The sequence below is a fragment of the Anolis sagrei genome, chromosome X (assembly GCF_037176765.1).
Source record: "Anolis sagrei isolate rAnoSag1 chromosome X, rAnoSag1.mat, whole genome shotgun sequence".
In the NCBI taxonomy this organism is placed as follows: Eukaryota; Metazoa; Chordata; class Lepidosauria; order Squamata; family Dactyloidae; genus Anolis; species Anolis sagrei.
The window spans coordinates 5429121-5456627 of NC_090034.1; the positions used below are offsets into that span (position 1 = coordinate 5429121).

The window sequence follows — 27507 nt, forward strand, 5'->3', positions numbered from 1 at the left end:
TAGGCTGAAAAAGTCCCCCTCAGCTTATACTCAAGTCAAGGTTATTTATTATTTTACTCTGTTGTTGTTGTTGTTGTTGTTGTTGTTATTATTATTTGTAATACATATATAATTTTACTCTATTATTGTTATTATATTTATTATTTACATTTATTATTTTACTCTATTATAACTCTTATTACTGCATTTATATTTATTTAATCAATAATAATGTAATAATTTATTTTTATTAATAAATTATTACATTTATGATCTTATTCTCTTTATTATTACTGCAAGGATACATAAGCACATTCACACTGAAGAAGATGAAAATAATGGTTTCATCAGAGTTAAATAGTTATCTTAAATTACAGTTTTATGTAAATATTCAAAAACATTGGACCTACTGATACCTCAATTAATGTAATTTTATTGGTATCTATTTTTATTTTGAAATTGACCAGTACCTGCTGCATTTCCCACCCTCGGCTTATACTTGAGTCAATACGTTTTCCCGTTTTTTGGGATAAAATTAGATACCTCGGCTTATATTCAGGTCGGCTTATACTTGAGTATATACGGTAAATGCTCGAAAGGAATAAATAGTAGCATTGCCAGGCCCACATTTGACTAGTTTGCTCGCAAGAAGGTTATGGGGGACTTTGTCAAAGGCGGGACTGAAATCAAGATATACTACATCCACAGCATTCCCTGCATCTACCAAGCTTGTAACTCTATTGAAAAAAGAGATAAGATGAGTCTGGCATGACTTGTTTTTGAGAAATTTATGTTGACTTTTACTAATCAGTATATTCTCCTGTATATTGCTGATATGCTTCCTTCTGTCTCTCTCAATATATAAATTATCTAATGTTTTCATCATATTATTTGCACTAGATTTCATCTGGTGCATATACACACAAACGTCTCATGACCATGTTCTTGAATATTGGTGTAACATATATAATGCATATGTCTGCAATTCTTTTGACTGCACATTATCCATTTACACAATTTTTTCTTACTGATCCATCCATCACCCCAACCAGATATTTTCTTTGTATGTTTATCCTTAACCATTTCTGTACTTGGGACTTTGGAAAATTGGAATGACCACCTTTATGATCTGGTCCACTTATAGCATGTTTCGTTCAGGTCAATGCACAGGAGGATAAAATAGGAAAAATTAAAAATAAATGGGTATTTATTTATGGTGTCATCTGCAACCAGACATTTGGATTACATTTTAGCAAAAACAAACAAACAGATAAAACACAGAATTTGCAGGCTTGGTAGTTGGTTAAATGTCCTTTGACCAGTATCTGGCCCCTTGGAGTGCCTCTGGCGTTGCCGCAAGAAGGTCCTCCCTTGTGCATGTGGCAGGGCTCAGGTTGCATTGCATCAGGTGGTCTGTAGTTTTGCTCTTCTCCACACTCGCATGTCGTGGATTCCACTTTGTAGCCCCATTTCGTGAGGTTGGCTCTGCATCTCGTGGTGCCAGAGCGCAGTCTGTTCAGCACCTTCCAAATTGCCCAGTTTTCTGTGTGCCCGTTTGGTATCAGCCATGGATTGAGGTTCTGGGTTTGAGCCTGCCACTTTTGAACTCTCGCTTGCTGAGGTGTTCCAGCGAGTGTCTCTGTAGATCTTAGAAAACTATTTCTAGATTTAAGTCATTGATGTGCTGGCTGATACCCAAGCAAGGGATGGGCTGGAGATGTCTCTGCGTTGGTCCTTTCACTGTTGGCTGCTACTTCCCGGCGGATGTCAGGTGGTGCAATACCGGCTAGACAGTGTAATTTCTCCAGTGGTGTAGGGTGCAGACACCCCATGATAATGCGGCATGTCTCATTAAGAGCCACATCCACTGTTTTAGTATGGTGAGATGTGTTCCACACTGGGCATGCATACTCAGCAGACTAGCATAGCGCAAGGGCAGACGTCTTCACTGTGTCTGGTTGTGATTCCCAGGTTGTGCCAGTCAGCTTTCGTATGATGTTGTTTCTAGCACCCACTTTTTGCTTGATGTTCAGGCAGTGCTTCTTGTAGGTCAGAGCACGGTCCAGAGTGACTCCCAGGTATTTGGGTGCGCTGCAATGCTCTAGTGGGATTCCTTCCCAGATAATCCTCAGAGCTCGGGATGCTTGTCTGTTCTTAAGGTGAAAGGCACATGTCTGTGTTTTAGATGGATTAGGGATCAGTTGGTTTCCCCTGTAATAGGCAGTTAGAGCACCTAGAGCTTCGGAGAGCTTCTGTTCAACCATCTCAAAGCTCCCTGCTTGAGCGGTGATGGCACAGTCATCAGCATAGATGAAACTCTCTGTCCCTTCTGGCAGTGGCTGGTCATTTGTGTAGATGTTGAACATGGATGGAGCAAGCACGCTCCCCTGAGGCAGGCCGTTCTTCTGTTTCCGCCATCTGCTTCTCTGGCCCTGGAACTCAACAAAAAAGCTCCTGTTTTGTAGCAGGTTTCCTATGAGGCGGGTGAGGTGGTCGTCCTTTGTGATATTAGACATTTTTCTCAGGAGGAGGCATTGGTGGTTCACAGTCTCATAGGCTGCTGTTTTCCCTGTAATAGGCAGTGAGAGCAAATAAATAAGTCATTTATTTATTAATTACCTTTATTATTTACCAGGTTTGCACAGAACCGGGAAAGTGGAATAATAGTGGTATGATTTCGAGAGTGAATGGGCCTCTTGCTTTTTCTTTCACTTCTGGTCCCTGTTGTCCTCATTCATAAAGAGGAATCCTGGGGATAGGTAGTTCTGTAAAGTAAGCATGTGCTAGAACTGCCAGAGAATGATAAACACGCATCCATATTTATAAAGAGTGGGTTCATCTCTCATCGTTCCTTTGTCTTGTAGGACACGGGCGTTCAGAAGAAGACTGTGGGGACGATCGGGCGCGCCATCGAGACAGCCACCTCCTGGCAAGTCGTCTGGAACGAGACCAAGAGAAGCTCCTCAGGTGAGCCTTCTCAGGTGGACTTCCGAGTATAGTAGGACTCCGTAAACGCAGGACTCGGTTACAGTTACCCAGATCCAAGAGATGAAGTAGTATCTCTAGAAATGTGCTATGCCTCAGAACGAATCTATAGTAGGACATCTAGCAACAAGGACATCTAATCACCTCTCAACAAAAGTTTGCTCCAGGCACTGTCAGGCCATTATATGTTAATCAAGGTGGTCAGTTGAAACATTCACACCTAGCTCCAGCAGACAAGAATCCTTTGTCTCACCCTGGTCATTCCACAGATATATAAACCCTTTTTCCTAGTTCCAACAGACCTCACTACCTCTGAGGATGCTTGCCATAGATGCAGGCGAAACGTCAGGAGAGAATGCCTCTAGAATATGGCCATATAGCCCGAAAAAACCTACAACAACCCAGTGATTCCGGCCATGAAAGCCTTCGACAATCAATTTGGTAATTGCATTGGAGGAATTGCACATTTCTAGCAAGTCCTAAGGGAGATAAGTAATATAGCAAAATAAAAATATAATGTTCTAAGGAAACTAAGAAGAGAAATGCTACTAAAATAGTACAGGACTCCTGCACAACTTTCACGTTTTTTACTAGGTGGAAAGGACAGGTGTTGGCATGCCTGTAAACAAAGAGGAACTTGAGATCGTTGGAGGAGGCCCTGCTCTCAATCCCACCTGCTTCGCAAGCACGTTTGGCGGGGACGAGGGACAGGGCCTTCTCTGTGGCAGCCCCTTGGCTGTGGAACTCCCTGCCTTAGTGATATTAGATCAGCCCCCTCCCTCCTTACATTTCGTCATCTTTCCTTGCTTCTGTTCCCTGTAGAGAAAGCAAAGAACTGGCGGACTTTGCTCGGATCCATCCGGCTGGCTGCGCTACCAATGGCTTGAACGCCAACCTCATGGTGACGGGAGGGCCACCCTTGGCCGGCTCAGGGCGGTGGTCTGCTGACCCAGCAGCCCACCTGGCAACTCACCCTTGGTTACCCAGGACTGGCAGCTCTTCGGTGTGGCTAGCAGGTCATCCCTACGGTGAGTCCTCAGCAAAGGGAATCTATATATATAAAATGGAAAAGGGCGTCGTATGTTCTTTGATTGTAGGTGAACTATAAATCCCAGCAACTACAACTCCCAAATGACAAAATCATTTTTTTTGAGTGAAGGACATACATTGGGTTGTTAGGTGTCTTGTGTCCAAATTTGGTGTCAATTCGTCCAGTGGTTTTTGAGTTCTGTTAATCCCACAAACGAACATTACATTTTTGTTTATATAGATATCTCCAACTTCTATTTAAGTTCTCAGCCTCAGAGGAAGGCAAAGGTAAATTCCCTCTGAACAGAAAGGTTCACCCTCAGGTCTCTTTCCAGAATCTTGATAGCACACAATTGCAAGAATGGCAATGACACCAAAGCTCTGGGTCTCTCTCACCTGATTCCTGTTGTCCTCCTAGGACTCGGCCACCCTTCCTTGCACCAAGGCATGGCTCCTGGCTTCCCCGCAACCCTGGGGGGAGCCCTGTCTTCCGCGTACCAGTTTGCCAGGGACCCTCAGTCTGGCCAGCTTGTCGTGATCCCCAGTGAGCACCTGCCACACTTTGGTGAGTATTTATTATTATGTATTGTCGAAGGCTTTCATGGCCAGAATCCATGGGTTGTTGTAGGTTTTTCCGGGCTATATGGCCATGTTCTGGAGGCAATTTTTCTCCTGACGTTTCGCCTGCATCTATGGCAAGCATCCTCAAACATACAAACCACTTACAGACCAACTAAGAAAATCCAACAAATGCTCCATTCAGCAAAGGACAAGAGGGATCCTCTCACCTCTGCAGGAGTCTACCGTGTACCATGCAGCTGTGGACACGTCTACATAGGGACCACCAAACGCAGCCGCATTGCCTAAACACTCATCAAGGAACATGAAAGGCACTGCAGACTACTTCAACCAAAGAAGTCAGCCATAGCAGAGCACCTGATGGACCAACCTGGACACAGCATACTATTTGAGAACACAGAAGTGCTGGACCACTCGCACAACCATCATGTCAGACTACACAGAGAAGCCATTGAAATCCACAAGAAGCATGTGGACAAGTTCAACACAAAGGAAGAGACCATGAAAATGAACAAAATCTGGCAACCAGTATTAAAAAACTCAAAAATTACAGCAGAAAAACAACAGAGGGGAAACAAACAGGCACATGAAATCACTCTCAACAAAAGATTCCCCTCAGGCGCTACCAAGCCATTGAATGCAAATCAAGGTGATCAGCTGAAACATTCACACCTAGCCCCAGCAGACAAAAGTCCTTTGTCTCACCCTGGTCATTCCACAGATATATAAACCCATTTTTTCCTAGTTCCAACAGACCTCATTACCTCTGAGGATGCTTGCCATAGATGCAGGCGAAACATCAGGAGAAAAATTGCCTCCAGAACATGGCCATATAGCTCGGAAAAACCTACAACAACCCATTTATTATTATTTATTTATTTACGACATTTATATGCCACCCTTCTCACCCCGAAGGGCTTACAAGGTATATAGACATACAATATATTATTAACATAGTACAGTATCAGTTGTAAATATTGCTATATTGCACTATATCAATTATACTGTAATATTATTAGTAATATTACATGTAATATAAATATATAATTATAATATCATTTTATTATTAGTAGTATTATATTGCATTACATTACAATATTATAAATATTATATGTATATACAATTTATTATATATTATAACATATTATTAGAATAGCACAGGAGACAAGGTGGAACTGTATCCTAAAAGAGTAAGGAAAACATCAAATAGACAGGCAAAGAGAAAAAGATCGTTTTAAAAAAAGGAGAGAAAAAATAAAAATATTGATATAATTAAGAGAATCTGGGCGAGAATGAAGAGAGGGGAGGCCAGGGGATAACACCATCTTGTCTCCTGCATATGCCATCAGTTGGGGACCACCACCCCAACACCAACTACCGCTCTGGGCCGGAGTGAAGGGGGAGGGGGGGGGGGTCAGGGGACAGTTCCAGCTTGTCTCCTATGCTATTCTAGTAATATAATATAATATAATATAATATAATATATATACATATAATATTTATAATATTATAATGTAATGCCATATAATAATAATAATAATAATAATAACAATAATAATAATATGATATTATTAAGCATTGTCCATGTTGTGAGTCAGCGTCTGTCTCATGTACCTACTACTAGTAGTAGAAGGAAACGTGGTTTAGAAGATGAAGACGCTCAGCAACAGCTGAAACGTATTAGAGACTTGTTCTTAGAGACTACGGATGAGGACCCCCCCCCCAGCACCAACTACCGCTCTGGGCCGCAAGTGAAGGGGGGGGGGGTCAGGGGACAGCACCATCTTGTCTCCTGCATATGCCATCAGTTGGGGACACCCCCCCCCCCCCAGCACCAAATGCCACTCTGGGCCAGAGTAAAGAGAGGGGAGCAGAGGACAACACCATCTTGTCTCCTTCATATGCCATCAGTTGGGGACCCCCCCCTCCCCCAGCACCAACTACCGCTCTGCGCTGGAGTGAAGAGAGGGGTGGTGGTCAGGGGACAGCACCATCTTGTCTCCTGCATATGCCATCAGTTGGGGACCCCCCCGCAGCACCAACTGCCACTCTGGGTCAGAGTGAAAGGGGGGGGCAGGGGACAGTTCCAGCTTGTCTCCTGTGCTATTCTAATAATATAATATAATATAATATAATATAATATAATATACATATAATATACATATAATATTTATAATATTATAATGTAATGCAATATAATAATAATAATAATAATATATTAAGCATTGTCCAGTTCCATCGTCAAGTCATTCAATCACAATTCTACTACACCAGGCATGGGCAAACTTCAGCCCTCTAGGTGTTTTGGATTTCAACTCCCATAATTCGTAACAACCGGCTGTTAGGAATTGTGGAAGTTGAGGTCCAAAACACCTGGAGGACCGAAGTTTGCCCACATCTGTACTCCACCATGGTTTTTTATGGGACTTCAGCTTCCATCTGGGGTGGTTGTGTGATCTTGGAGTCAGACCCTCATCAGATACTAAGGACCCACTGTATACACAACTCAAGCAAAGCACAACATAGCAGTGAAACAGTCAAAATAGGTTTTTAATCAGGTTAGTTTATATACATATTATTACGACCCAAAAGTATCTGAATGTTTACTGCATCCCCTCATTGGTTTTTGCAAATATAATGCACCAAAGGTATACACCCAGGACTTGGTGCACTCTGAGCATGTTATTTAGTGTAAGCATATTGTTCTGACTCGCTGTCTGTTGCCTCGTAATTAATTCCAGCGGAGCTGATGGATCGCGCTCCCCCTCTCTGGCCTGCTGTGTACCCCCCTACAAGGAACTCTCTCCAGCACGCTCACCAGCTCCAGCTCTTGTCTCACCAGCAACTGATCCGCCAGCACGAGCTGTACATCCTCCAGCAGCAGGCGGCCCATGCCATGGAGCTACACAGGAGCGCACAGCTGGTGGTAGGTTCCAAAGGCTTCCACGAGCCCATCTGTTATTGCATCATGTAGCGTTTCCCCAACTAACTCAGGGAAATAACAAAACTCAAGATTCATGTGCACATTCATTCTGAAATTACCGTATATCAGTTCAGAGTCTTGAATCTGGAAGGTGTCGGTGTTACACCCCAGGCCTGAAGCCACCTATGACCATAGCATCCCACAAGAGTCCAGAGTAAAAATGAAACAGTCTATTGCAAACACACACACACACACACAAGATATACACTGTACTAGCGGTCCCCTGCCACGCGTTGCTGTGGCCCACTCTGGTGATCTGGAAAATAAAGTAATGAGAAAGTGTTGGATTCTAATATATGTAATGTCTTGATGCTTGTGGGAAAACAGTATTTCTTTCTGTTTCTTTGTCAGTGTTGATGTGGAGAGTGTCTGGTTTGCCTACTCTGGAACATGCAACGTATAATTGTCCTTCTTTAGGGGTCCTTTTCAAATCTTTGATACTGCATTTGTCGTATACGTATATATGTGTGTGTGCGAGTGGCTGGATGGCCCTTTGTCAGGAGGGCTTTGATTATGCTTTCTTGCCCTAGTGAAGGGAATTGGACTGGATGGCCTTAAGGTAGCATTTCTCAACCTCGGAAGTCAAGACCCGGGGGGGGGGGGGTCACCAGGGGTCTTGAGACCACCATAAAACATGGAATTTTCTGTTGGTCATGGGGGTTCTGTGTGGGATGTTTGGCCCAATTCCATTGTTGGTGGGGTTCAGAATGCTCTTTGATTGTAGGTGAACTGTGAATCCCAGTGACTACAACTCCCAAATGTCAAGGTCTATTTTCCCCAACCTCCATCTGTGTTCACATTTGGGCATATTGAGTATTCCTGTCATGTTTGGTCCAGATCCATCATTGTTTGAGTCCACAGTGTTCTGGATGTAGGTGAACTACAATTCCAAAATCCAAGGTCAATGGCCACCAAACCCTTTCAGTATTTTCTGTTGGTCATGGGAGAACTGTGTACCAAGTTTGGTTGAATTCCACCATTGGTGGGCTTCAGAATGCTCTTTGATTGCAGGTGAACTATAAATCCCAGCAACTACAACTCCCAAATGACAAAATCCATTTAATTTTTTTGTAAAGGACATACATTAGGTTGTTAGGTGTATCGTGTCCAAATTTGGTGCCAATTCGTCCAGTGGTTTTTGAGTTCTGTGAATAGCACAAACGAACATTACATTTTTATTTGTATAGATTGCTCTTATGGTTTTTAAATGTATTGTGATGTTTTTGTTTTTTATTGATTAATGTATTTTTATATTTGGCATCTAATTGTTGCCAACTTGTACGCCGCCCTGAGTCACCTTTGGGCTGATAGGGGCACGATACAAATGTTGTAAATAAATAATGGGAGTTTCTCATCCATTTGTCTTTGCCAGAGTACGTATAATTTTTTGACTTACTCTTTAAAAAAATGCGAAACAGAGAGTGTGCAAAAAGTGAACCGCGAAGTAGCGAGGGAACACTGTAGATCAACGTTTCTCAACCTAGTGGTTGGGAACCCTGGGGGGGTCGTGAGGGGGTGTCAGTGGGGTCACAAAGACCTTCAGAAAATGCAGCATTTTCTGTTGGTTCTGTGGGTTCTGTGGGTGAAGTTTGGCCCAATTCTATCATTGGTGGGGTTCAGAATGCTCTTTGTAGGTGAACTATAAATCCAAGCAACGACAACTCCCAAATGTCAAGGTCTATTTTCCCCAAATTCCATCTGTGTTCATATTTGGGCATATGGAATATTTGTGCCTATTTTGGTCCAGATCCATCATTGTTTGATTCTATTTTCCGCAAACTCCACTAGTGCTCACATTTGGGCATGTTGAGTATTTGCGTCAAGTTTGGTGCAAATCCATCATTGTTTGAGTCCACAGTGCTCTCTGGATGTTGGTGAACTACAACTCCAAAACTCAAGATCAATGCCCACCAGAACCCTTCCAGGATTATCTGTTGGTCGTGGGAGTTCTGTGTGCCAAGTTTGGTTCAGCTCCGTTGTCGGTGGAGTTCAAAATGCTCTTTGATTGTAGGTTAACTATAAGTTTCAAAAGCTACAACTCCCAAATGACAAAATCAACCCACCCCAATCCCACCAGTATTCAAATTTGGGCATATGGGTATTTGTTGGGGCTGGGCGGCTTCGTTTCGTTAATTCGTAATTCGTTAAAAATTCGTTATTTTTATTTTTTTTGTTAACGAAGCGATAACGAACCATTCTGGAGCAACTTAAAAACGAAACGAATTTTTCAATTCGTTCCGTAAATGCTTCGTATTTCGTTATGTACTCGTTTCGTTATTGGTTTGAGGTCGTTTCGTTATTATTTCCGCATGTCTGGGGCAAGTTTTATAGTTGTTTTTTGTTTAATTCGTGAAAAAAAATTATAATATCACACCAACAGTCAACAGCAGAGGGAGAGGGAAGCTTCAAAGGTTTTTTAAGCGTATTTCGCGATTGCGGCCGCCATTAACGAATCGATTCGTTCGTTATTGTTTTTTGATTTTTTTACCATTTACGAAATTTCATAAATATCGAACTTTTTTTAAGGAAAATTTCAGAATTCTTTTAAATATCGAAACGCAAAAAACCCCAAAAAACGAATCCATTTTAGAAACAAATTTTTCCGTTGTTACCCAGGCCTAGTATTTGTGTAATGTTTGTTATTGCTTTATGTTTTTAATTTGCTTTGAATTGTATTGTCGTTGTTATGTTGTTGTTGTGTTGAGGCCTTAGCCTTTGTAAGCTGCATTGAGTCCTTTGGGAGATGCTAGCGGGGTACAAATAAAGCTTAATAATAATAATAATAATAAATTATGCCAAATTTGAGCCAGTGAATGAAAATCCATCCTGCACAGGGGCGGCTCACCCATTACGCAAAGTAAGCGGTTGCAGGACACTTTTTTTGCCAGGGGCGCAGAGGTGCCTCTGTAAATGCCCCTCGACCACCACTTGAGGAGCGCCCCCTCAGCTCACAACAGCCCTAGCAGTCCGGGGGGAGCCTCAGCAACCTATTACGCAAAGTAAGCATTTGCAGTATAGTTGATTGTGCCCAGGGGCACTCTTGAGGCGCTCTTGGGGGAAAATAGACCTTGACTCCACTTTGGCAGAAAAAATGAAATGCAAAGATACAGAATGGGGGACAATGCCTGGCTCGAGAGCAGTACGTGTGAAAAAGATCTTGGAGTCCTCATGGACAACAAGTTAAACATGAGCCAGGAATGTGATGTGGCGGCAAAAAAAGCCAATGGGATTTTGGCCTGCATCAATAGGAGCCTAGTGTCTAGATCTAAGGAAGTCATGCAGCCCCTCTATTCTGCTTTGGTTAGACTACATCTGGAATATTGTGTCCAATTCTGGGCACCACAATTCAAGAGAGATATTGACTCTAAGCTGGAATGTGTCCAGAGGAGGGCGACTAAAATGATCAAGGATCTGGAGAACAAGCCCTATGAGGAGCGGCTTAAGGAACTGGGCATGTTTAGCCTGAAGAAGAGAAGGCTGAGAGGAGATATGATAGCCATGTATAAGTATGTGAGAGGAAGCCACAGGGAGGAGGGAGCAAGCTTGTTTTCTGCTTCCTTGGAGATTAGGACGCGGAATAATGGCTTCAAACTACAAGAGAGGAGATTCCATCTGAACATGAGGAAGAACTTCCTGACTGTGAGAGCTGTTCAGCAGTGGAACTCTCTGCCCCGGAGTGTGGTGGAGGCTCCTTCTTTGGAAGCTTTTAAGCAGAGGCTGGATGGCCATTTGTCAGGGGTGATTTGAATGCAATATTCCTGCTTCTTGGCAGAATGGGGTTGGACTGGATGGCCCATGAGGTCTCTTCCAACTCTTTGGTTCTATGATTCTATGATTCTATGACATATGCGAGTTGTAGTTATTGGGATGTATAGTTCACCTACAATCAAAGAGCATTCTGAACTCCACCAATGATGGAATTGAACCAAATATGGCACACAGAACTCCCACGACGAACAGAAAATATATATCAATAATTGGTTTTGGGGGGCGGGGGGCGTGCCAAAATACTGTTTGCTTACCATTGAAAATTACCTAGGGCCGCCTCTGATCCTGCATATCAGATATTTACATTATGATTCATAACAGGAGCAAAATTATCGTTATGAAGTAGCAACAAAATAAATTTAATGGTTGGGGGTCACCACAAGATGAGGATCTGTATTAAGTAGGCTTGGGCGATCCAGTTCGTTAATTTCGTAATTAATTAATTAATTAATTAATTAATTCGTATTTAAATTAGCTTACGATCCAATATCGAGCCATGCAGGAATAGTGTGAGGAGTAATTAAGAATCAAAACAATTTTTCCAATTTTCGTAATTATTTTTGTAATTTCGTAATTATATTTTATAATATACAATTATAATATAATATAATATAATATAATATAATATAATAATATTAATGTAATATATATTATATATTATATTACATTATATTATTATAATACTATTATATTACAGTATTGTATATTATATTATTATATATTATATTACTATATTATTATATTATATTATAAATTGTATATTATAATATATATGTAATATATATAATATAATATACAATTATATATAATATAATATAATATAATCATATTATAATATAATATAATATACAACAATATAATATAATCATATTATAATATAATATAATATACAACAATATAATATAATCATATTATAATAATATAATATAATATATAGTTGTTTGTTTTATCACACCAACAGTTTGGAGGTTTTTTTTAGCCTATTGCGCAATCACGTCCGCCATTAATGAATTGATTCATAATTTACGAAATTTCGGAAATTTTGAAATCTTAAATTTCGGAAGTCTCAGAATTTCGAAACGCTAGCGCACCCTAGAAACGAAACGAGTTTAGAACCAATTTTTTTCTTGATTGCCCAAGCCTAGTATTATTTACTTTATTTACTTTGCTTATATACCGCTGTATATAGTATTAAGGGGTCGTGACATTAGAAAGGTTGAGAACCACTGCTGTTGATAGATTGCCTCTCTTATCTCAACAGGAGAGGCTAAAAGCTAGCGAGCAGCGGGTGGAGATGGAAGAGAAGATGTCTAAGCGAAACCTGGAGAGCGCCAAGGCCGGGCTGGCCCCTTCCAACGCCGGCCTCTTGCACCGGAAGCCCCCCGCCCTGTCCCCCAGCACGTCTGCGTCCTACAGCAAGGCCGTGAGTCCTCCTCTCCTGTCTCCCAGGGCCTCGCCCGTGTCTGTGCTCAAAGCTGAGGTTATCCAAAAGATGGAAGAGCCGCCTACGCAACCAGCCTATTCCTACCCCGCTACTCCCATCTCCCACCCTTCTAGCCCGCCCCCTGCTTCTCCACCCCCGGCCCCCACCATGCCCCCAAAAGAAGAGGAGGAAGAAGAAAGGCCCGAGAGCGTGGAAAAGAAAGAACTGGACCTGGAGAAGGAGGCCTCCAGTCAGTATCAGGCTCTGTTCCCAGGTAAGAGAGCAAGCGGTCCAGCCGTGGAGCACCCTTGTGCTTTCTCCCCTTCCTTCCCTGTGTTTCCTTTGTCTTTCCTGCTTCCTTCCTGCTTTCTCTCCTGCCTCACACCCTTCCTTCCACCAAAAGCAGCGATGCTCCTGCATCCGACTGGAAGCTTAAGCACCACACAGTGTCTGTGGGTGTTTGTGTAACACGGGGGTATGAGGGCTCTTCTGTTTTGGTGGTTCTGTAGTTCTGTATTAGGGATGCAAATCTCTGCATGTGTCACTCCCATTTGCAAGAACAAATACTCCCTTACGTTTACTTAGGCGGTCCCTCGTTGGCCGAGTAGGATAGTCTTCCAGGATCAGTATTCTGGTGTGTCCGTAGGTGACTGTGGAGCCCTATTCTTGATCTGCATCTTCTCCCACAGTGAGGGCATCGGTTTCCAGGTGGAAGGCGGTCCCGGTCGGGGTTGGCTCAGCGCACCTTCCTCTTAGCACATTTCTCTCTTTCATCCTCCATTCGTGCCTCCTCAAATTCTGCAGTACTGCTGGTCACAGCTGACCTCTAGCTGGAGCACTCAAGGGCCAGGGCTTCCCAGTTCTCAGTGTCTATGTCAGAGTTTTTGTAGTTGGCTTTGAGCCCATCTTTCAATCTCTTTTCCTGACCACCAACATTCCGTTTTCCGTTCTTGAGTTCAGAGTAGAGCAACTGCTTTGGGAGACGGTGGTCGGGCATCTGGACAATGTGGCCGGTCCAGCAGAGTTGATGGCGGAGGATCATCGATTCAATGCTGGTAGTCTTTGCTTCTTCCAGCACGCTGACATTTCCCCGCCTTTCTTCCCAAGAGATTTGCAGCACTGATGGAATCGTTCCAGGAGTTGCATGTGAGGTCTGTAGACAGTCCACGTCTCCCAGGTATACAGCAGGGTTGGGAGGACAATAGCTTTATAGACAAGCACCTTGGTATCCCTACGGATGTCCCGGTCCTCAAACACTCTCTGCTTCATTCGGAAGAATGCTGCAGTCGCAGAGCTCAGGCGGTGTTGTATTTCGGTGTCAGTGTTGACTTTTGTGGAGAGGTGGCTGCCAAGGTAGCGGAAATGGTCCACATTTTCTAATATTACACCATTAAGCTGTATCTCTGGCATTGGAGAGGGATTGGCTGGTGACTACTGGAACAGCACTTTGGTTTTCTCGATGTTCAATGACAGGCTGAGCTTCTTGTATGCTTCTGCAAAGGTTTTTAGAGTGGCTTGTGGGTCTTCTTCTGAATGTGCACAGATGGCATTGTCATCAGCATACTGGAGTTCTATAACAAATGTTTTTGTATAATCCCAGCAGTACTCTGTCTGATCTGTGGGAATGTAAGTGTTGCTGGACAACTTTTAGGCACTACAGGTTGAGCATCTTGTATCTGGAATTCCGAAATCAGAAACACCCCAAAATCTCAAATGGTCTACCTGAGATTTATTTATGTATTTATTTACAGTATTTGTAGTCAACCCTTCTCATCCCGCAGGGGACTCAGGGTGGATCACAGTGGACATATATATATAGCAAACATTCAATGCCATAGACACAGAACGTATATAGACAGACACACAGAGGCTATTTAACTTTCCAGCTTGATAAAAGTATGCTTTTTTGAATTCTGGCCACCGGGGGAGCTGTCGCTTCACTGTCCACTTGTGACACCGATGGAGTACTTCCTCATTCTTTTGCACGCTGCTGGAGAGTTTTATGGCATCATAAATTAGTTAAATGCAAAGATACAGAATGGGGGAACAATGTCTGGCTCGAGAGCAGTACGTGTGAAAAAGATCTTGGAGTCCTCGTGGACAACAAGTTAAACATGAGCCAACAATGTGATGTGGCGGCAAAAAAAGCCAATGGGATTTTGTCCTGCATCAAGAGGAGCATAGTGTCTAGATCTAAGGAAGTAATGCCACCCCTCTATTCCACTTTGGTTAGACCACACCTGGAATATTGTGTCCAATTCTGGGCACCACAATTCAAGAGAGATATTGACAAACTGGAATGTGTCCAGAGGAGGGCGACTCAAATCATCAAGGGTCTGGAGAACAAGCCCTATGAGGAGCGGCTAAAGGAGCTGGGCATGTTTAGCCTGAAGAAGGGAAGGCTGAGAGGAGATATGATAGCCATGTATAAATATGTGAGAGGAAGCCACAGGGAGGAGGGAGCAAGCTTGTTTTCTGCTTCCCTGGAGACTAGGACGCAATGGAACAATGGCTCCAAACTACAAGAGAGGAGATTCCATCTGAACATGAGGAAGAACTTCCTGACTGTGAGAGCCATTCAGCAGTGGAACTCTCTGCCCCAGAGTGTGGTGGAGACTCCTTCTTTGGAAGCTGTTAAACAGAGGCTGGATGGCCATCTGTCAGGGGTGATTTGAATGCAATATTCCTGCTTCTTGGCAGAATGGGGTTGGACTGGATGGCCCAGGAGGTCTCTTCCAACTGTAGGATTCTATGATTCTATGATTATTGTTGTTGTGTGCTTTCAAGTCGTTTCAGACTTAGGTCGACCCTGAGTGAGGGCCAGGTAAATGACCTTGGAGGGCCGAATCCGGCCCCTGGGCCTTAGCTTGAGGACCCCTGCCATAGACACAGAACGTATATAGACAGACACACAGAGGCTATTTAACTTTCCAGCTTGATGAGGGTATGCTTTTTTGAATTCTGGCCATCGGAGGAGTTGTCGCTTCACCGTCCACTTGTGACACCAATGGAGTACTTCCTCATTCTTTTGCACACTACTGGGGAGTTTTATGGCATCATAAATTAGTTAAATTAGCCTCTCAGCATAAGCGGTAACTAAATTTCCTACTTGACAGATGCAACTGTCTTTTGGGTTGCAAAAGGTCGACAGCAAATGGACGGAAGGTCACTTTGACCTGGGCTGGCTTCGAACTCATTCCATCTGAACATGAGGAAGAACTTCCTGACTGTGAGAGCCGTTCAGCAGTGGAACTCTCTGCCCCGGAGTGTGGTGGAGGCTCCTTCTTTGGAAGCTTTGAAACAGAGGCTGGATGGCCATCTGTCAGGGGTGCTTTGAATGTAATATTCCTGCTTCTTGGCAGAATGGGGTTGGACTAGATGGCCCAGGAGGTCTCTTCCAATTCTTTGATTCTATGATTCATGACCTTTCGTGATTTTTATTTTATTTTTATTTTTATTTATTCAACTTGTATACCGCTACTCCCAATTTGGCTCGGAGCGGTTTACAGAGACAGATTAAAACAATACAATTAGCTTTAAAACAACCATAACAATCACAATAGGCAGCGAGAACAGGCATAGCCCGGATTGTTCACCCATGGAAAGCTTGTGGGAAAAGAAAAGTTTTACAGGCTTTCCGAAAAGCAAGTAGGTCTCGGATGGTTCGAGTTTCAACCGGCAAGGCATTTCATAAATAAGGGGCCACGATCGAGAAGGCTCCTTGCCTAGTAGTACCTCGTGAAGGCGGATCTGGCCGGGGTGGTCCACGCCTTGGTCACCTCTAGAATGGATTACTGCAATGCGCTCTACGTGGGGCTGCCCTTGAAGACGGCTCGGAAACTACAATTGGTCCAGCGGGCAGCAGCCAGGATGCTAACTGGAGCTCATTATCAAGAGAGGTCAACCCTTTTGTTCAAGGAGCTCCACTGGTTGCCATTTATTTTCCGAGCCCAATTCAAGGTGCAGGTGCTCACCTACAAAGCCCTGAACGGTTTGGGACCACCCTACCTGCGTGACCGCATCTCCATCTACGAACCCACACGCTCGCTCCGGTCATCTGGGGAGGCCCTGCTCGTGATCCCACCTACGTCGCAAGCGCGTTTGGTGGGGACGCGGGACAGGGCCTTCTCTGTGGCGGCCCCCCGACTTTGGAATGCCCTTCCAAAAGAGCTTCGTCAGGCCCCTACTCTGGCAGTTTTCAGAAGGAACCTAAAAACTTGGCTGTTCCGATGTGCATTCGCAGATTAGGAATCCCCATCCCAAGTCCTAGAAGCACTTTAGCACAACTAATGTTGCTGCACACCGCACTTAATCCTACGTCCCTCCTGCCATCTCAGCACTTTTAATCTCTGTACCCCATTGCGCTGGCCGAACCAGTTTTAATAGTGTCTTGAGGTATTGTCATTGTGGTATTTTGCTTAATTGTTTTGATTTGCTTTGTTTATTGTTGTGTTATGTTTTTATTGTATTGTGTTTGAGGCTTCGGCCCGTGTAAGCCGCATCGAGTCCTACGGGAGATGCTAGCGGGGTACAAATAAAGTTAATAATAATAATAATAATAATAATAATAATAATAATAATAGTAGATGACAAATTATAGGTTCGGATGCTAGGGACTGCAAGCAGATTCTGGTCTTCAGACTGGAGTAATCTCGGGGGTTGGTAGGGGGATGAGCGAGCCCTCAGGTACGCCGGCCCCAGACCATATAAGGCCTTAAAGGTTAGTACCATCACCTTGAAAATGATCCGGTACTCAATCGGTAACCAGTGCAGCTGTTGGAGAATTGGGGTGATACGACACCTCGCCGGCACCCCGGCGACGAGGCAAGCCGCCGCATTTTGCACCAGCTTCAGTTTCCGGATCACTGACAAAGGAAGGCCAATGTAGAGGGCATTGCAGTAGTCAAGCCTCAAGATGACCGTCGTCTGGATCACCGTAGCCAGGTCGTTCCTAGATAAGTAGGGAGCCAGTCGCCTAGCCTGGCGTAGGTGGAAAAACGCAGATCTGCTCACAGCAGAGACCGGGCCTCCATTGTGAGCAGCTGACTCCCAACCAGCTGCACCACAACCTGGCCCCTTGCTTTCTTATGCTTCAGTATATTTTTTTCATGGACAAAATAAAGGATACTCCGGCTTTAGCACAGCAGGTTAATCACCAGCTGCCATAAATCTTACCAACTGAAAGGTTGACAGTTCGAAGCCAGGTCAAAGTGAGCTCCTGGCCTTCAGGCCAGCTCCCCTCCAACCTAGCGGGTCGAAAACAGCAATGTGAGTAGATAAATAAGAACTGCATTAAAGCGGAGAGGTGTTTTAGGCACGGCTTTTCGGAGGAAGGGTTATGAACAAAGAAAGCTCTTTGGCAAGGACATGGAGCAACAGCACCTCCCTGAGCACAGTATCCAAAAGATGCCGAATGATGAGAAAAAGCCTAAATATGCCTCTATCTGTTGTCTGTCTTGTCATCGTATAATCAGCATTCAATGTTTGCTGTATATGTGTTCAGTGATCCGCGAAGTAGCGAGGGAACACCGTACTTGCTTTTCTCTTGAACTGATTTTCCGGCTCATATGCAAATTCACTGATTTCTATTCAGTTAACTGATTAATAAATAATACTTAATGCCTATAGTTTTTTAAATGAGTGCTATTTTCTGTTCCAAATGCTAGTTTCTTGTCTGTCGCGTTTGGGGAAACAATTTGGTTCTAAGGGTTGCTGTAGGCTTTTTCGGGCTATATGGCCATTGTCTAGAGGCATTCTCTCCTGACGTTTCGCCTGCATTTATGGCAAGCATCCTCAGAGGTAGCGAGGTCTGTTGGAACCAGGAAAAAGGGTTTATATATCTGTGGAATGACCAGGGTGGGACAAAGGACTCTTGTCTGCTGGAGCTAGGTGTGAATGTTTCAACTGGCCACCTTGATTAGCATTTGATGGCCTGTCAGTGCCTGGGCTATATGGCCATGGTCTAGAGGCATTTTCTCCTGACATTTCACCTGCATCTATGGCAAGCATCCTCAGAGGTAGTGAGGTCTGTTGGAACCAGGAAAAAAGGGTTTATATATCTGTGGAATGACCAGGGTGGGACAAAGGACTCTTGTCTGCTGGAGCTAAGTGTGAATGTTTCAACTGACCACCTTGATTAGCATTTGATTGCCTGACAGTGCCTGGAGCAAACTTTTGTTGAGAGGTGATTAGATGTCCTTGTTCGTTTCCTCTCTGTTGTTGTGCTGTTGTAATTTTAGAGTTTTTAGACAAGGACATCTAATCACCTCTCAACAAAAGTTTGCTCCAGGCACTGTCAGGCCATCAAATGCTAATCAAGGTGGTCAGTTGAAACATCCACACCTAGCTCCAGCAGGCAAGAGTCCTTTGTCCCGCCCTGGTCATTCCACAGATATATAAACCCTTTTTTCCTAGTTCCCATGGACATCTAATCACCTCTCACAAAAGTTTGCTCCAGGCATTGTCAGGCCATTATATGCTATTCAAGGTGGTCAGTTGAAACATTCACACCTAGCTCCAGCAGACAAGAGTCCTTTGTCCCACCCTGGTCCTTCCACAGATATATAAACCTTTTTTTCCTAGTTCCAACAAACCTCACTACCTCTGAGGATGCTTGCCATAGATGCAGGCGAAACGTCAGTAGAGAATGCCTCTAGACCATGGCCATATAGCCCGAAAAAACCTACAACAACCCAGTGATTCCGGCCATGAAAGCCTTCTACAATACATTAAACAGACTGTTTGAATGTGCCTCAGGGTCAGAGCAACTTCACGCTTTAACCAAGAGACTTTGGGATTTATCTTGTAGCTTTCCATGTTCATGTTTTAGGACTTTGTCTTGTACTTAAGGGACTTTGCCTTGCTTGTGTCTTCGTGGATCTTGTTTGCCTGTGTTACCTTGGAGTGATCTTCTGAAATACACTTTTGCTTTTTGAACTTTTTATCTTTTATTTTAAACTAGCTTGGGGACCCGGCGTTGCCCGGGTTATTAGAGAAAGTGGGTAATGGCGGTTCTGTATGCCAAGTTTGGTCTTTATTGGTCTTTGGATAACGGCTGCATTATTTTCAGGAAGTGAGTGAAGGTACTTGAAGTCCCATCATCCATGGGCCACCCTCCTACAAACAGCAGCAGGATATAGAGTGGGTCATGGGGGCTCTGTGTGCCAAGTTTGGTCTTTATCAGTCATTAGATGAGGGTGGCAGTGGTGTCAGTAAGTGAGTGAAGGTATTGCAAGTCCCATCATCCAAAGTCCATCCCCTTTCAAATTGCAGCAGGATGTAGAGTGGATCATGGGGGCTCTGTGTGCCAAGTGTGGTCTTAATTGGTCATTAGAAGAGGGTTGCAGCAATCTTTGGAAGGGAGTGGAGGTACTTGAAGTCCCATCATCCATGGTCTGTCCTCCTCCAAACTGCACCAGGATGTAGAGTGGGTCATTGGAGATCCATGTGGCAAGTTTAGTCTTGATTAGTCATTGGCGAGGGTCTCAGTGGTCTCAGGAAGTGAGCAAAGGTACTGCAAGTCCCATCATCCATCTCCAAAGTTTTCCAAATAACACCAGGACGTAAAGTGAGTCATGAGAGGTCTATGTGCCAAGTTTGGTGTTGATCCGTCATTGGATGAGGTTTGCAGAGGTCTCAGAATGTGAGTGAAGGTACTGGATGTTCCATCATCCATGGTCCACCCTTCTCCAAAACTGCAGCAGGATGTAGAGTGGGTCATGGGGGCTCTGTGTGCCAACTTTCGTCTTGATTGGTCATTAGATGAGTTTTGCAGCAGTCTTGGGTAGTGGAGGTACTTGAAGTCCCATCATCCATGGTCTGTCGTCCTCCAAACTGCTCCAGGATGTAGAGTGGGTCATTGAAGCTCCATGTGCCAAGTTTAGTCTTGATGAGTCATTGGCGTGGGTCTCAGTGGTCTCAGGAAGTGAGTGAAGTGACTGCAAGTCCCATCATCCATTGTCAAATTCTTCCAAACCGCACCAGGATGTAGAGTGAGTTATGCGGGCTCTCTGTGTAAATTGTGGTCCTGATCCATCATTGTTGGCAGTTATAATGGTCTTAGGAAGGGAGTGCAGGTATTGCAAGTCCCATCGTCCATGGTGCATCCTCCTTCAAACTGCACCTGGATGTAGAGTGCGTCATGGAGACTCAGTGTGCCAAGTTTGGTATTTTTTGGTAATTGGATGAGGGTTGCAGTGGTCTGAAGAATGAGCAATGGTACTGCAAGTCCCATAATCCACGCTCCATCCCCAGCCAAACCACACCAGGACGTAAAGTGGGTCATGAGAGGTCTCTGTGTGAAGTTTGGTCCTGATCAGTCATTGGATAAGGTTAACAGCGGTCTCAGAATGTGAGTGGTGGTACTGCAAGTCCCATCATCCATGGTTCATAGTCCTCCAAACTGCAGTAGGATGTAGAGTGGGTGATGGGGGCTCTGCCAAGTCTGCTCTGTATGGGTAGTGTTGTGACCCAGCCCCCGGCCTTTCCTTTCCTCTCTTTCTCATCTCGGAATGTTGGATTTGAGGCTGGCCAATCAGAGACCATATGCAAATTTCCTTCTGTCATGCCCCGTTTCTGTCATGAACCCTCTTCTCCACCAGGGGCTCCTATTGAAGCTGCCCAATCAGAGACCATATGCAAATAGCACCACAGCGGCAGCCAATCAGAACGCTGGCACATACACTTCCGCCCTCCACACTTCCTCTGTCCTTCCCATACAAACACTCTTCTTTATTATATACTAGCTTGGGGACCCGGCGTTGCCCGGGTTATTAGAGAAAGTGGGTAATGGCGGTTCTGTATGCCAAGTTTGGTCTTTGGATAACGGCTGCATTGTTTTCAGGAAGTGAGTGAAGGTACTTGAAGTCCTATCATCCATGGACCATCCTCCTACAAACAGCAGCAGGATATAGAGTGGGTCATGGGGGCTCTGTGTGCCAAGTTTGGTCTTTATCAGTCATTAGATGAGGGTGGCAGTGGTGTCAGTAAGTGAGTGAAGGTACTGCAAGTCCCATCATCCAAAGTCCATCCCCTTTCAAACTGCAGCAGGATGTAGAGTGGATCATGGGGGCTCTGTGTGCCAAGTGTGGCCTTGATTGGTCATTAGAAGAGGGTTGCAGCAATCTTCGGAAGGGAGTGGAGGTACTTGAAGTCCCATCATCCATGGTCTGTCCTCCTCCAAACTGCACCAGGATGTAGAGTGGGTCATTGAAGCTCCATGTGCCAAGTGTAGTCTTGATTAGTCATTGGCGAGGGTCTCAGTGGTTTCAGGAAGTGAGCAAAGGTACTGCAAGTCCCATCATCCATCTCTGAAGTTTTCCAAACAACACCAGGACGTAACGTGGGTCATGAGAGGTCTATATGCCAAGTTTGATCTTGATCCGTCATTGGATGAGGTTTGCAGAGGTCTCAGAATGTGAGTGAAGGTACTGGATGTTCCATCATCCATGGTCCACCCTTCTCCAAAACTGCAGCAGAATGTAGGGTGGGTCATGGGGGCTCTGTGTGCCAACTTTGGTCTTGATTGGTCATTAGATGAGTTTTGCAGCAGTCTTGGGTTGTGCAGGTACTTGATGTCCCATCATCCATGGTCTGTCGTCCTTCAAACTGCTCCAGGATGTAGAGTGGGTCATTGAAGCTCCATGTGCCAAGTTTAGTCTTGATGAGTCATTGGCGAGGGTCTCAGTGGTCTCGGGAAGTGAGTGAAGTGACTGCAAGTCCCATCATCCATTTTCAAATTCTTCCAAACCGCACCAGGATGTAGAGTGGGTCATGCTGGGTCTCTGTGTAAATTGTGGTCCTGATCCATCATCGTTGGCAGTTGTAATGGTCTTAGGAAGGGAGTGCAGGTATTGCAAGTCCCATCGTCCATGGTGCATCCTCCTTCAAACTGCACCTGGATGTAGAGTGCATCATGGAGACTCAGTGTGCCAAGTTTGGTATTTATTGGAATTTGGATGAGGGTTGCAGTGGTCTGATGAATTGATCAATGGTACTGCAAGTCCCATAATCCACGGTCCATCCCCGGCCAAACCACACCAGGACGTAAAGTGGGCCATGAGAGGTCTATTTGCGAAGTTTGGTCCTGATCAGTCATTGGATAAGGTTAACAGCGGTCTCAGAATGTGAGTGGTGGTACTGCAAGTCCCATCATCCATGGTTCATCCTCCTCCAAACTGCAGTAGGATGTAGAGTGGGTGATGGGGGCTCTGTGTGCCTATTTCGGTCTGTATTGGGAGTGTTCTGACCCAGCCCCCTTTGGCCTTTCCTTTCCTCTCTTTCTCATCTCGGAATGTTGGATTTGAGGCTGGCCAATCAGAGACCATATGCAAATTTCCTGTCGTAGTCACTGTGAATCGTACATTTGGTATCCCTGCGCTTGCGCAATACAACTTTTCGGAACCTTCTAGAACTAAAAAGAAACATTCAGCCCTCAGCTAGGCCCGCCCCCCCCCCTCCCGAGTATATATAGCCCGAGGGCGGGACTAGCCGTCAGTTCTCTTAATCCGCTTGTGACAGCTTTGAGAACCTTCTGTGACATTGCGATTCTCTGCTACTTGACTCGGTTTTTGGACTTTGGACTACTCTTTTTGACGATTCTTCAGCCTAGCCCTCTTGCTTGACGCTCGATTGGACTGACCATAAGGTACTCGACCCGGATCGGACTTGGCAAATTTCCTCAGTGGCTTTACTATGGCTACCACTTCTTTTAAGAAGTGCACCAAGTGCCCAAATATTCTGCCGGACACTGATGGGCACACGCTATGCCTCACTTGCTTGGGAGAGGCCCATCTGACTCAATCTTGTGCCATATGCCTCTCCTTCACTCCTCAAACGAGGAAAAACAGGGTGTCCAGGCTTCGGGCGGCTCTCTACGAGAGGGCCCTCATGCCCCCCTCTACCCCAGTGCAAGCCGCTGAACGGCCGGACTTACCTTTCCTGCCTTCTTCCTCCGGACCGGCCAAGAAGAAGGCCAAGAGGCCTAAACCCAAAGGGCCTCAAGATGGCGGCCAGGCTCCCTTACAGGGAAGAATCTCAGAGGAAAGAGCGGGAAGACCGCTGGAGGCCCGCCGCGCCATGGCGCCTTTGCCGGCCTCCGAAACTCCAAATGACGCGGCGCGCCCTCTGCAGGCAGTAGAGGCACCTCGGGCGACGTTCTCGACGTCGACCCCTCTGCCTACGCACGCTCCCGTCGTAGCGCCGGCCTCCCTGACTCCTCCCACCGCGCCGACGCCGATGCTCTCGCCTCCGCCCCTGAGCCGGGCCCGAGAGGCCGCGATACCGCCGATCTCGGCGGCGGCGGCGGCGGCGGCGCCAGCGCTCCTGTCCCCGCCGCAGGTCCTGCTCCAGGATGGAGCCCTTGCGACCCCGCCCCCTTCGGGATCGGGAGAGGCGGCAGAAGGGGCCTCCCATCGCGCCCATTCTGCAGCTGAGGGCGCCTCAGGAGGAGAGGACCATGAAACAGAGGGGGCTCCTGATGCGCCGGTATCGGCGATGCCGCCCCAGCCTTGGCAGCAGCCTCATCCACGCCGCCGCAGCGCAAGGCCCAGGCGATCGAGGTCCCCATCCAGGAGGAGCACGAGATCGCGCCGGCGCCGACGTCGGTCAGCCTCCAGGCGATCCCGCTCCTCGTCAACTTCTTCCTCCTCGTCCTCCTCCTCTTCATCTACATACTCCAGGCGGAGCAGACGGTCCCGAGCCTCCAGGCGCTCCCGTTGGCATCGCCCCTCCATGGCCCCGCCTCCCTGCCCGGGTTATTGGCAGATGGGTCCCTCTGGCCAGATGGTATTTGTGCAGGCCCACCCTCCTGCTCTGCCCATCCCAGCGCTCCCGGTACCGGCGATCTCCGGGGCTCCGCCTCCTCCAGCTGCTTGTCCTCCAGTGCCTAGTGACCAGCCTTCCACCTCTTCTCAACACGATGCTGGAAGGGCTCCCCCGAGTGGAGCTTCCTTTGCTTTGAACACTCCTGACATGAACTTGCCTGCGGCACCCTATGGGGCAGCATCGTCGCACCAGACAGTGACCCTACCTGTTTGCGCCCAAGGCGACTTACCTGGTAATGCCTCCACCGCCCTAGCCATCTCCCAGGGCAACTCGCAAGGTGATTCTACCCCTATGAGACCATCCGGGGCTTTGCTGCCGGAATGCTCTGACCAAAGAGCAGCTGATATAGATGGTTCGGACTCTGATCATGACCCAACTGACATTGCTAACCATGGGGAGGGGGAAAATGCTTCTTTTATTCACCCCGCTGATGTCAATAAGTTTGCTGCACTCATTGATAGAATGATCAAGGCCCTAAACATCCCCGCCCCCAAGCCTCCTGAACATGTGGAAGACCCCATGTTTCCCTCGGAGGAGCAGGTCATAACCCCTGCATCCCCCCTGCCGGTGCTCCCATACCTACTAAAACTAGCAAAGGTCTCTGATATGTCTCCGTCTATGGTCCCAGCAATTCCTAGACGATTAGATCTGCTATATAGAATTGATGTGTCACCCGCCAAGTGGGTCTCGGCCCCTCCCAGACCAAATACGGTGGTCGCTGAGGTGGCGAAAACCAAGAGGCCTAAAAATTCTCTCACAGCTCCCCCTGATAGGGAAGGTAAGAAAATTGACGCACTTGGGAGAAAGGCGCACATCTCTGCTGGGTTGTTCACCCGGATGGCGCACTATGCCACATATGCTAGTGGTTATCAAACATTCCTGTGGGGAAAAATGATGGAGTACATCGAGCTGCTACCAGCTGACCAACAGCGCTTTCCTAGAGCCATACAGGGAGAGGCATTGGTGTTGTCCAAGATGCAAAAGGACGCAGCCAAACATATGGCTGAGGCTGCAGGTAACCTATACTCCACTGCAACCTCACTAAGAAGGCATGCGTGGTTGCGTGCGTCTAACTTGTCTGAGGAAGGGAAGGCCCTCGCAGAGGACCTTCCCTTCCACGAGGAGGGCCTTTTTAATCCGCAGACGGATGACAGGCTTAAACAAAAACAAGACGTGAGACAAGCCGCAGGAAAATTCGGGTACGCTTGGCAACCCTACCCCCAACAGCGCCAGAGGTGGAACTTACCATCTTCTGGGTTCCGTAGGGGATACGGGAACTCTTATAACAATACCTTTAGGGGTAGGAACAACAACACCTCCTCTAGGTTTCAGGGCGGTCGTCGGACCCCCTATTTTCCCAGGTCCCGCAACCAAGGGTTCGGAAATAAGTCTAAGACTCAGCAGGGGCCCAAGAAGCGTCTTTGATGTACGGGACCCTATACCCACTCAAAGGGAATCTGACCCAGTTTTGCCTGTTGCAAATAACCCCATCCCCGTTGCTCAAGCTGCCCTACCCACTGTTCCTCTAGTGTTTGGTGATAGGTTGTTTCCGTTCTGCCAGTCATGGGCTAACATCACCACGGATGGTTGGGTGCTCTCCATTGTTACTCGGGGTTATGAAATTGAGTTTTCCGACTCGCCTAGAGTGGGCCTTGTCCGATGCACAATGCCATCGGATCCCCTGTTACAGGAAGTACAAATGTTACTTGATAAAGGGGCTATTTCCCCGTTGGATCCTTCTGTTTTCAAATACTGTTTCTTTTCCCGTTATTTCTTGATTTCAAAACGCGGAGGTGGGCTGCGTCCCATCCTTGACTTGAGACACCTCAATAAATACATTCGACCAAAGAAGTTTAGAATGGTCACTCTCGCCTCCATTTTACCACTGTTGTCTAAGGGGGTGTGGTTTGCTACCGTCGATTTGAAAGACGCGTACTTCCACATTTCTATCGCGCACCACCACCGGAGATTCCTCGCCTTCATGGTGGGAGACAAGGGCTATTGTTTCAATGTTCTCCCTTTTGGGTTGTCCACGGCCCCCCGAGTGTTTACAAAATGCATGTCGGTGGTGGCCGCATACCTCCGCACAAAGGGCATTACGGTGTACCCCTATATTGACGACTGGCTGCTTGTGTCGAGGTCAAGGGACCAACTTCAAACTCAAATCTCTTGTGTTCTATCCCTTCTCCAGTCTCTCGGTTTGGTGGTCAATCTCGACAAGTCGTCTCTGTGCCCGTCTCAGCGGACCAGCTTCATCGGTGCCATGCTGGACTCGGTCTCCCAGAAGGCCTTCCTACCACCAGACCGCTTCGACAACCTGAGGGAACTGGTACTACAGGTCATGCGCTCCCCATCGGTGTCGGCCAAGCAGATCCAGATCCTGCTGGGGCACATGGCTTCCACCACGTCTGTTACCCCGTATGCCAGGCTGCGTATGCGGCCCCTCCAGTCATGGTTTGTCTCAACGTTCAACCCACTTGTGGACAATCCCTCCATGCGGCTGACGTTGCCGGCGGTTGTCCGTCATTCCCTGTATTGTTGGCAGGATGCGCTGTGGGTTTGTGCAGGACTGCCTTTCCATCCGCCCCGCCCCACTCGAGTGATTACTACAGATTCTTCCCTCAAGGGTTGGGGTGCCCACTCCGACGGCCTCATCGCTCAAGGCGTGTGGGAAGGAGAAGAAAACATCCTTCACATAAACATGTTAGAACTCCTCGCGGTAGAAAGGGCGCTGCTTTCGTTCGAAAGGGTCATAAGGGGCGAGATAGTACAAATCCTCACCGACAACACCACGGTGATGTACTATCTCAACAAACAGGGGGGCACCCATTCCCTCCCCTTGCTGACTCTAACGATTCGAATCTGGGACTGGTGTCTGGATCGGGGAGTGCACCTACTAGTAACACATCTCCCGGGGGAGCAGAATCTGCTAGCAGAC

General features: G+C 46.3%; 1 protein-coding gene across 3 annotated transcripts in view; it reads left to right on the forward strand.

The window, feature by feature from the left end:
* Positions 1 to 27507, forward strand: part of LOC132781571 (trinucleotide repeat-containing gene 18 protein) — a 205856-nt gene that overhangs the window by 93940 nt on the left and 84409 nt on the right. For all 3 annotated transcript variants that reach the window (XM_067473072.1, XM_067473070.1, XM_067473071.1), the window contains exons 5-9: positions 2844 to 2946; positions 3787 to 3992; positions 4412 to 4558; positions 7314 to 7498; positions 12585 to 13020. In XM_067473072.1, the coding sequence (XP_067329173.1) occupies positions 2844 to 2946; positions 3787 to 3992; positions 4412 to 4558; positions 7314 to 7498; positions 12585 to 13020 (1077 nt within the window). The remainder of the gene's footprint in view (positions 1 to 2843; positions 2947 to 3786; positions 3993 to 4411; positions 4559 to 7313; positions 7499 to 12584; positions 13021 to 27507) is intronic.